This window comes from Geotrypetes seraphini, chromosome 14, assembly GCF_902459505.1.
Source record: "Geotrypetes seraphini chromosome 14, aGeoSer1.1, whole genome shotgun sequence".
NCBI classification, from domain to species: Eukaryota; Metazoa; Chordata; class Amphibia; order Gymnophiona; family Dermophiidae; genus Geotrypetes; species Geotrypetes seraphini.
In genome coordinates this window covers 1,804,887-1,816,424 of record NC_047097.1, presented here as the reverse complement: position 1 = coordinate 1,816,424, position 11,538 = coordinate 1,804,887, and the positions used below count along the sequence as shown (strand labels likewise).

Sequence of the window (11,538 nt, the reverse complement as noted above, 5' to 3'; positions counted from 1 at the left end):
ACTTTAAGTGGGTTTTGCTAACCTTGATAGTACTTAATTGCAAAGCATGCGGGGAGTGTAAACCCAAGCAAATATACCAGTGAAACTAGCCAGAAACTGAATCCTTTCAGTATTGCAAAACCAGAGAACATGCCTGACCGATATGCTGTGGATAAGTTTTCAACTGTACACGCACAGGGAGAGAAATCATAGAGCAATCCTTGCTCACTAGTCAGTGCGCTATAAATAGGCATCGTAATATCCGCTAAAATAAAACCCTTAGCACGCATGCGCAGTTGAAACTTCGTGCGGCTGTGATCCCTGATCAGTGGCTCCATGTTGCCGCATGCACAGTAGGAGCCTTCAGCGGTTTGCAACACGTGCAGTGGTTTCTCCAGCAACGTTCCTGCCCCAATATCCGATGCCGGCTGACTTCTGACAATGCTTCTTCTTTTCACCCCCGGACCAGCAGTGGCAGCAGCCGTGGGGCATTTGCTAGGCTGGCCCACGTCGATAATGCAAAGCGGGCTGGCCTAGCAAAAGCCCCGAGGCTGCCCGGCCTAGCGGATGATGGACAGTGAGCAGGTAAGGGAGAAGGGGTACTACTGGACGGGGGAGGTAAAAGGAACGGAGAAGGGCTACTGCTGGACAGGGGGAGCAGGGAAGGAATGATGCTGGACATGGGGGAGGTAAAAGTAAGGGAGAAGGGAAGACAGACAGGGGGCAGAGAGAAAGAAAGAAAGAAATGCTTAAGTCTAGCACCTGTTAATATAACGGGCTAAAAAACTAGTATACAAATAAAATGATTTACCAGAAGGTCCCAGAAAGATTTATTTAGTTTTTTCCTTTTTAAAGCATAGATGTCTTTTTTTGGCAAAGATATTCAAGTAGCTCATTATTTATTTCACAATTTACTGCTGTTCATTTGCACATCTGCTTTAATATTGTATGTATTACGCATAATACAATTCTTCTAGGTACACCACTATAGAAACATAGAAAATGATGGCAGAAAAGGGCCAGGGCCCAACAAGTCTGCCCACTCTAATGACCCACCCCCTAATTTCTTCCTTGAAGTGATCCCACATGCTCTTATCCCATTTTCTCTTAAAATCCAGCACGCTGCTGGCCTCAATTTCCTGCAGTGAAGACTATTTCAATGATCAACCACCCTTTCAGAGAAAAAAATACTTCCTGGGTGTCACTATGAAATCTCCCACCCCTGAAGTTTCAAACGGATGTCCTCTTGTTGCCGTAGGTCCTTTAAGAAAAAAGATATCTGTCTTCTACCTCAATACGGCCCGTGACATATTTGATACGTCTCGATCATGTCTCCCCTTTCATCTACGTTCTCGAGTGAGTATAGCTGCAACTTACGGAGATCCTTGAGTCCTGAGACCATCCTGGTGGCCATTCGCTGAACCGACTCAATTCTCAGCATATCCTTTTGATAATGTGGTCTCTAGAATTGTAAACAATATTCCAGATGAAAGGTCTCACCATGGAATCTGTACAGCAGCATTATAACTTCGGGCTTCCGGCTGATGAAACTTCTTCGGATACAACCCATCTTTTGTCTAGCCTTGGATGAAGCTTTCTCCACTTGATTGGCAGTCTTCATGTCTTCACTAATGATCACTCCCAAGTCTCGTTCTGCTGCAGTTCTTGCTAAGGTCTCACCATTTAAGGTGTAAGTTCTGCAAGGATTTCTGCTGCCAAGGTGCATGACCTTACACTTTTTGGCATTAAAACTTAGTTGCCAAGTTGAGGACCAATGTTCCAGTAAGAGTAGGTCCTATGTCATACAGTCGGGCACTGTGCTTTTGCCTACTATGTTGCATAGTTTGGCGTCATCGGCGAATAATGTAATTTTACCTTGAAGCCCCTGAGCCATGGGCTCCTTTTACTGCGCTAGCAGTTTTAGTATGCGCTTGGCACACGCTACAATGCCTCGTGCGCTAAACGCTAATGCCTCCATAGAGCTGGCATTAGTTTTTCTGCATAGCGCGGGGATTAGTGTGCGCTAATCTGCAGCGCACGCTAAAAACGCTGCCGCAGCTTAGTAAAAGGAGCCCTATATCTTTCATATTCACTTATCTCTTACACTCCTAGCCATTCTCTTAAATCTCTTGATGCACATTGTCTTGTGTTACCATCACCAAAAAGGAGCACACTACAAATCCACCAGAAACTTCACCTTTTTTTTCAGTTTGCAAGTTGTAGAATGAGCTCCTTTCCACCATAAAATCAGAAGTCTCCTTTCCTAAATTTAAATCCCCCTTAAAAACTCAATTTTTTTTATGAGACACACTGGACTGGAATATTTCTATTGCACTTTGTGATTTCTGTTGTTGGGAGGGGGGGAAGACAGGGATGGGAGTGGAACTGGGCTGAATTTTGGTACTTGCTGCTTACTGTTGTACACTACGTTGCTGTTTATTTTTTGAAAACTTAATAAAAAAACATTAACCCCCCCTCATTTTTTAAGAATTGGCCTTTGGACTCCGGGAGACTGATTAAGGGGGTGTCCATCTCATGACGATATTGTCTACATCAGTGTTTTCTCAAGTTTTCAGGATAACCACAATGAATATGCATGAAAGAAATTTGCATATAATGGAGGCAGTGCGTGCAAATCAAGTTTATACATATTCATTGTAGATAGCCTGAAAACCTGACCGGGACCGATTTGAGAACTCTTGGCCTACACTAACTAATGGCACTGAATTTGGCCTTCGTTAATTACTATTTACCGGTATCCCCTCCTTCACAAAGCCACACGTTTTTAGCGCTGGCCGTGATAGTAACAGCTTGGATGCTCATAGAAATTCAATGAGTGTCGGAGCGGTTACCGCGGTGGCCGGTGCTAAAAATGCTAGTGCGGCTTTGTAAAGGAGGGGTGTATGTGATTTGAGCGATTTCTGTCCTGTCATTTTATGGCATTCATTTCATGTACCTTTTGGCATTTGGTTTTTATTCTGTAAATCACTGATCGGTGCACCTGAAATGGCAGCATTGAGCAAACATAAGGTGTGCTAACCGATTTATGGGCATCTTAGCATTTAGCGCGTGCTAAGCTGGTTAGCGCACCTTATTAAAAGGACCCCATAAGGAAGTAACCTCCTAGAGCAGGGTAGGCAATTCTGGTCCTCGAGAGCCAGAGCCAGGTCAGGTTTTCAGGATCACCACAATGAATATGCACGAGATGGATTTGCATGCACTGCCTCCTTGGGATGCAAATCTATCTCATGCATATTTATTGTGGCTATCCTGAGAACCTAACCTGGCTCCGGCTCTCGAGGACTGGAATTGCCTACCCCTGTCCTAGAGCTTTGTTGCTGTTTTCTCAGCAAATGCTTGTGTCAGGGATCTCAAAGTCCTTCCTTGAGGGCCGCAGTCCAGTCGGGTTTTCAGGATTTCCCCAATGAATATGCATTGAAAGCAGTGCATGCACATAGATCTCATGCGTATTCATTGGGGAAATCCTGAAAACCCGACTGGATTGCGGCCCTCAAGGAGGGACTTTGAGACTCGTGTTGTAAGTGCTTAGAATTTCACCATGAAATTTTACATCTTGATTTGTTGTTACTATCTAGGTACGTTTATGTGCCGAATAGAATGAAATTATCTTTAACAAGGTGAAATTACAGACTTTTTAGTATGACTACCTAGCTATTTTCATGTGTTTAAAAATGTTTTCATTATTAAACTGCCATTATTTGAAGAAAAAAAATAAAAGTAAAACCAATGAGGGTACCAGCCTACTGTTGATGCCACAGTGACGTAGACTTTTAAGCAATAATTTGAATAATTTATATCTGATAAGTTACAGATAATTTATTTAAGAGCATTTCAGATCAGAAAAGCCAAGGGCAAGGTGTTGGCAGCGGATCTAGGACTGCTTGCCTGCCACAGGGACCGATCAACAAAGTTGTTAAGAACTTCCTAAAAGGACTATGTTAAAGCTGGGGGGGGGGGGGGTGGCATTTGGAGCATTTATAGTGGCTGCAAAATTCGGATACATTGTTAATAGTATCATTTGAATGATGTTTTAGCACAGTCTTATCATAGACTGAAATAATCAGTGTAGTTTTTATTGCTCCATGCTCCAATCATTGGCCAAAAAAACCTGATTACTATTCTTTTAAATTTTTTCTAGGTTTATAATTTAGTTTAGTGTTTAACTTTTTTTTGACTTTTGTTGCTTAGTCTATACTATAAAGTATCATGCAACACTTTTCAAAGGTTGCCAGAAATGCACTTATCCCTTAATTTGAAAAAAAGTGACAGCAAACTACTTATCTTAGTCAAATGATTCTACTGAAAAATGCCGACGCAGCCGGCGTTTCACAGGATTTATTCTTATCCGCTGCTTCAGGGCCAGTGTTACAGCATCAAGACATATTACTGCTACAACAGGTTGTAGCAGTAATATGTCTTGATGCTGTAACACTGGCCCTGAAACAGCGGATAAGAATTAGAGAATGACACGGTGACAAAATTCATCACCGTCCCCGCGGATAACCGCAGGAAATAATCCCATGTCATTTTCTAGTGTCTATTTCAACCTCAGTCCTTCTACACCAGCATTCTTCAAAGCAAAGCTTGCGGGTCAGTGGTTGTGGCCATTCATACTCTGATTCTTCCCTCTCCTTAAAGAATGACATGAAGATGGTTTCCCGCGGGGACGGGAACGGTGATGAATTTTGTCACTGTGTCATTCTCTAATAAGAATAAATCCCGTGAAACGCCGGCTGCGTCGGCATTTTTCAGTACAATCATTTGACTAAAATAAGTAGTTAGCTGTCACTTTTTTTCAAATTAAGGGATAAGTGCATTTCTGGCAACCTTTGAAAAGTGTTGCATGATACTTTATATCATAGACTAAGCAACAAAAGTCAAAAAAAGTTAAAAACACTAAACTAAATTATAAACCTAGAAAAATTTTAAAAGAATAGTAATCAGGTTTTTTGGCCGATGACTGGAGCATGGAGCAATAAAAACTACACTGACTATTTCAGTCTATGATAAGACTGTGCGTAGGGCTCCGATTCTGAGGCCTTTTTCCCTGAGCAGTAAAGAAGAGCTGGTATATGCACTTTTCCCTGTTATAGTGACTATATTATGGTATATTGAATATTTATGTCACTCGGGTAGGTTAATTTCAATATGGGTAGTTTCCACCATAAATCTTCATTAGTCAATTTTTCAATATATTTTGAATAATTCAGGTCTAACAGTCAATGGTTATGGAAACTTAAATCAGCTTAGATCATACATATACAGATTTCATATACAGTAGAAAGATTGTTTTACCATTCTTCTGAATCAGTTTTTCATAAAGATACAAGGGTGGTTTTGAAAAGTTTGGTAAAAAAAATCAAGTTAAACAACATAGAGCTCCTTTTACGAAGGTGCGCTAGCGTTTTTAGCGCACGCACCAGATTAGCGCGTGCTATAGTGCGCGCTAGTTGAAACTCTACCGCCTGCTCAAAAGGAGGTGGTAGCAGCTAGTGCGCAATTTAGCATGCGCTATTCCACACGTTAAAGCCCTAGTGCACCTTCGTAAAAGGAGCCCATAGTTTCCATCGAGGGCTACGCACTTAGTCCAGCAAGCTTCCGGTTTTTTCATATTGTAGGAAAAACAGCGTAGAAAAAAAAAACCCAATGAAAGCTCGCTGGACTAACCTCCCCCTCCCCTTTACAAAACCGTCGCACAGTTTTTAGCGTTGGCTGTGTTGGTAACAGCTCCGAAGCTTATAGGAATTCACGGCCAGCACTAAAAACCGCGCTACAGTTTTGTAAAAGAGGAGGTAAGTGTATAGCCCTCGATAGAGAATATGTTGTGTAACTTGCTTTTTTTTTTAAACCAAATTTTTCAAATCACCTTCAGATATGGCTGTTCTTATAGTCTTAAATTAATCTACCTGTAGTTATTACATTAATATTAAAGTTACTCAATTCTAAAAGCTGCTTACACTATAAGAAATTATCTCAAACTATAAGAATATTAGATGTTAATTTGCTTCCAAAAATTTTTAGTCTAGTGTTACAAAAATACGGTTTCTCTACATCATTCGCTACAGTAATTAACCCCCCTTTTACAAAACTGTAGCGTGGTTTATAGCACCGGCCATAGCTTTAACAGCGCCAATGCTCACAGAATTCCTATGAGTGTCAGAGCTATTACTACTGCAGCTAGCACTACAAAATGCACTATGTTTTGTTTTGTTTTTGGGTGGGTTGGGGACTATTCATCCAAGAAATGAAAACAAACTGTTTACCTATCATGCGCCTTGCTTAACACTCCAAGAATTGTTGTGTCAGGCATTAACCATAGATAGAAATTTATTATTATTTTTTTTTTACTGTAATGTGCAGCTTCCATTGAAAACTATGAAAATACAAAAGGAGAAAATAGTCCCTGTAATAAAGATGAATTTTATTGAAAACATATATACTTAATACAAAAATAAATAAATATATCCATTTTTTTTTTATACTGGCAAGATGCTTATTAAGCGGAGTTCGCACTTCCCTAACACAAAGTCTCTTTTCATACTGTTACCCTTATTCACAGCTTTTAATTTTATAGATCTGTTAAAAAGGTCCTCTTTGCATATACCGTCAAAGAAAAAATCCTCATTGAAAATCGGGTTCCTGCTTTTCCTTATCACGGTGCTTTTCTGTCTTTGCACTTTCCCTGGCCCGAGAGACAGACTGACGCAACAGTTGATGCTCTTTGAGTTCACCGACGTATGATAAAGTCCTTCGGCGCTAATCAAGCGGATCCGAAGCCTTGCGTTTCGCGGACAGTACTCGGCGGACAGCCTCAGCAGGCCTCCTCTGTCCAGATGCACCGTGTTTTCCCGGACAAACCTCTCCCTGCTGTACACCAGGTCTAGCGGGAACATCTCCGGGGATGCAGGCTCGATCAAGCCCTCCGACGCCCTCCTGATGACGCTCGGGCTACTGTCCGTGGAGCTCCCCTCCTCCGTGGACAACGAGTTGTTCCTGGTCATGACAGATTTGTTGGGGACTTTGAACGCCCTGCAAAATAGTCGCTCTTGGCTTAGCGCTTTGAACAGGGAGCTGGATCGGTGGAGAAGAGGCGAACCGAAGGGAGACGATTCGGCGGAAGAGGTGGTGTCACTGTCCAAAGTCCCTTGTCCGTGCGGCGGTACGTTTCTGGGAGACAGCCTGGCAGGCACGGGGTTAACTCTGAGCGAAGGAGAAGCCCCTTGGCAACAGGTGCCGGATCTAGATCTCGGGCGCGCGGAGGGTTTCGCCAGTAAGTTGACGGGGCCGCCGTGGAAGAGGGACTCTTTTCTCCTGGTGTGGGGGCTTTCCAGCAAGGTGCAAAAGCCGTAGGAGGTTTGGGCTTTGGGCAGATGCGGCAGGGACAGCGCGGCCTGCGACTGAGGGTCGGCGTTGGTATCCCCGGCCCTCTCGAGCCGGGCGACGTGCCGCTCCGCGAAGGCCCAGCCTCCGGGCTCCGAGACGGCCACGTGGAGAGCGGGAGAAGATCTGTGGTGAGGGGCCGGCCCGAGCTCCGGGTGGGCCGTCAGCCTGGGAGGGATGCAGAATTCGGGGATCTGGTCGGGGGTCAGCACGTTGGGGAACGCCGCCCACCTCTGGAATCTGTCGGGGGAGAGTCGCTGTTTCCCCGGCATGATGCGGTCGATCTCCAGGCAGGAGAAGGACAGAGCTCCGCGGCTTCTGCTGCTGCTGCTGCTTTCCGCCGTGTCCCGTAACCTGTCCAGCAGCCACATCGAGAGGTTCGCAAGAAGTTTCTGTAGAACAGAACCGGCGACAATCGCGCTCCTCGCACCTGCACAACACCGGGGAAAAAAAGAGCAAAAATTTGCTATTGCTATCGTTAAGAAAGCATCCGAAGTTTTGACACTCTTGGTATGGCTGCGACTTTTACATAGAAATCTATCTTTTTTTTTCAATTCCCCACCCCGTTTTCATGCAACTTTATTTGAGAAACTAATCATTGCAGCTTCCACCTCTAAAGGGAAACGCATGGTAAAGACATTTCAGCAAACCGGTTTTAAATTTCCAGATTTATAAGGGGTGAACATGATGCATACATACCTTCAATTCTGATGCTGCAGAGGCATACGCGAGCTCTAAAAGATCCAGCTCTTCTCATTTATGTCAGTTTTGCAGCCAATCAGAAAATTCTCTCGGCGTTCTAACCACGCCTCCTCAGAACTCGACGACCTTCCCATCGAAGCTATTCTTTCTGTGAACCGGGAGCGCAGCTTCGCCGCCTCTGTCGTTGCTCTTTAAATTCAGGGACGTCTGACGAACCCCGTCCTAAAACCCCACCCAGAGAGGCAGGTCTTAAGTGACATCATGAAATACCGTGCTCTTCTTCCGTCTGCAGTGGTGCGGAAGGTCTAGCAAGAAAAAAAAAAAATAGGAGCAAGCTGTTTTTTCTGTTCTTTGCAGAATTCTGGGGAAGGGGATGAGATTTAGTATACCGCCTAAGCGATTTACATATTATATATAGATTCAGTACTTATTTTTTTTTAATCTGAGACGACATCATTGTTTGTCAATTGTTCACTATTGTTTGTAACTTTGATTAATGTGAACCGCCTAGAACTCCCTGGGTATGGCGGTATACAAAAATAAAGTTATTATTATTATCATAATGATTATACTTGTCCAGAGTCACAAGGAGCTGCAGTGGGAAATTAAAACCCTGTTGCTGCACTATTAGTCCACTGCTCCAGTAAGCACTGTGGCTGGAGGATTGCTGGAGTTACAATTTTTTCTATTATATTTCTTTTTTTTAATAGAAGTCTTTATGTTTCTTTAAATGAGAGCCTTGATAATTTCCTAAGTGTCCTATCTTGCACTGCTGGGACCCAGGATCCTGCATAATTCAGTATGAATAGATTCTCTGTTTATGGAAATATCCAATTTATGCAGTGTACATAATTCATTTTTAATTAAGGTTTTACATTTCTCCAGTGCTGGTGTATGTATATGTGTTATAGAATTTATTTAGACTGGAATAAAACATTTTTGGGAAACAGAGGAAAAAAAAGGGGGGGGGTGCTGAAAAGTTCTCAGCCCGACCAAGAAGAGAATGAAGTGGATATGGTTCAATCAATGATCTGAATTCTGAAACTGTCAAAAACAAAAAATTTCGTTTCTGTAAATTGGCACTTAAACAAATAACACTCTTTTCAGCTACAGTGGCAAAATAATGCTCAGAATTTAGGAAGTTGGGGCTAAGAACTTTTCAGCATCCCCTGGTATACTTTTAAACAAAGTCCTTGATCCTAAATGTAAGATATTATAATGATTACAAAATGATTCACTGTCCTTGTCTTCATAAAATGTTACATTTTAAATAAATCATTTCTAGAATGTTAAATTGTTTTCAAGGATGTGCAGATGCAATTTCATTGTTCTGTTCAAGGTCAGTCAATCATGCTGAAACTTGATGGGGCCTAATACCTGGCTGTAGACCAGTGGTCTCAAACTCCAACCCTTTGCAGGGCCACATTTTGGATTTGTAGGTACTTGAGGGCCTCAGAAAAAATTAGTTAATGTCTTATTAAAGAAATGACAATTTTGCATGAGGTAAAACTCTTTCTAATTTATAAATCTTTCCTTTTGGCTAAGTCTGAATAATAATATTGTCATTTATAGCTAAAGAGACCTATGATCAAGAAACTGTTTTATTTTACTTTTGTGATTATGATAAGAATACCGAGGGCCTCAAAATAGTACCTGGCGGGCCACATGTGGCCCCCGGGCCGCGAGTTTGAGACCACTGCTGTAGACTATGCCTTCTTCAATTTGAGGCAGGTATTGGGGACCCAAAGCAAATGCCAGACAGAACATAAGAATTGCCGCTGCTGGGCCAGACCAGTGGTCAATCGTGCCCAGCAGTCCGCTCACGCGATGGCCCTTAGGTCAAAGACCAGCGCCCTAACTGAGACTAGCCGTACCTGCGTATGTTCCGGTTCAGCGTGCATGCGACATCCGTGCATGTGCAGAGGCCCTGAGAGGGGGTGTCAGCAGGATAGAGGGCTGGAGAGAAGGAGAGGCACTGGCGCCAGCTGATTGTCTACAGCAGTGTTTCTCAAGTTTTCAAGTTTATTAGGATTTTATATACCGCCTATCTAAGCGGTTTTTACAATCAGGTACTCAAGCATTTTCCCTCTCTGTCCCGGTGGGCTCACAATCTATCTAACGTACCTGGGGCTATGGAGGATTAAGTGACTTGCCCAGGGTCACAAGGAGCAGTGCGGGGTTTGAACCCACAATCCCAGGGTGCTGAAGCTGTAGATCCAACCCCTGCGCCACACACTCCTCCTACTTTCTCAACTACTTCAATCTAAGTACCTCCTAAGTCTAACAAATATCAACTGAGTACCCCAACCACAGACCTCCCTAGGCCCAAGCTCTGCTCCAAATCCCCATCCCCTTTACTAATTGTAATGCAATTTTTTTTTTCCATTCATTTTTCATATACACACACAATATACACAGCAGATATAAATTCTCAAAAATGACACATTTCAATCACTATATTGAAAATGAAATCATTTTACCTACCGGCGATCCTCTGCAGGCTGCTGTGATTAGCTTTCAAGGTGAGACCAGGAGGCCAGGGGGGAAGCCAGAGGACGCTAGAAAGAAGGGGGAAACATGCAGGCCTTTGGCGAATCGGACAGCGCTGGCGCTGTACCGCATAGGGAAGTCAGCTGGCAGGTGCTTCTCTTCCTCCTCAGTGTGTCACGGCACACTTGGAATCTCAGGAGGCACACATTATGAGATACACTGGGTTAAAGCTACAGTAACAGCAGCCTGAGGTTGCTAGTTCAAACCCACACTGCTCCTTGTGAGCCTGGGTAAATCACTTAATCCCCCCATTGCCTCAGGTACATTAGATAGATTTTGAGCCCACTGGGCCAGACAGGGGAAATGCTTGAGTAGCTGAATAAATTCATGTAAACTATTCTGAGCTCCCCTGAGAGAACAGTATAGAAAATTGAATAAATAAATAAATATAAACATAAATCCAATGAACAAAGTAAAGTCAAAATCAGTAAATTGAAACTTATTAATATGACTAACATGAAACAGTTTAAAAACATACTTAACAGCACTGAAATTCAAATAAGAGATATATAATACATACTAAAAGGGAGACATAATACTTATGAAGCATGTAATAAGCACAATTCATAACATTCAAATAATATAGATTTGACACTAATTTTTTTTCTATAATACAGCCTATCCTATAGCTGAGGGGTCAAATGCAGATATTAGATGGGGACAAGATGGATGGTAGAGAGTGCATTGGGATAAACAGATGGGTGATTAAAGTCAAGGCAAGTTGTTTATATGGTTAAACAATGTATAAGGAACTTATTTACAGTAGTTAATGTGTGTGGCAGGCTAGTCCTGGTGCAGAATGAGTGTATAATCATCCTATATATTAAAGGCTTGGGTAAAGAGCCAGCCTTTCACCTGTTTTGTGAAATAGAGGTAATCTGGAGTTAGATGTAGCCCTTCTGAGAT

General features: G+C 42.7%; 1 protein-coding gene across 1 annotated transcript; it reads right to left on the bottom strand.

Moving 5' to 3' along the window:
* Window positions 1-6,302: 6,302 nt before the first annotated feature.
* LOC117348714 (C2 calcium-dependent domain-containing protein 4C-like) lies at window positions 6,303-8,271 on the bottom strand. The gene is made up of 2 exons (XM_033921132.1): window positions 8,080-8,271; window positions 6,303-7,810 (listed from the first exon to the last, which is right to left on the bottom strand). The coding sequence occupies exons 1-2, from the start codon at window positions 8,135-8,137 to the stop codon at window positions 6,477-6,479; spliced, it is 1,392 nt and encodes a 463-aa protein (XP_033777023.1). The 5' UTR covers window positions 8,138-8,271; the 3' UTR covers window positions 6,303-6,476.
* Window positions 8,272-11,538: the final 3,267 nt, after the last annotated feature.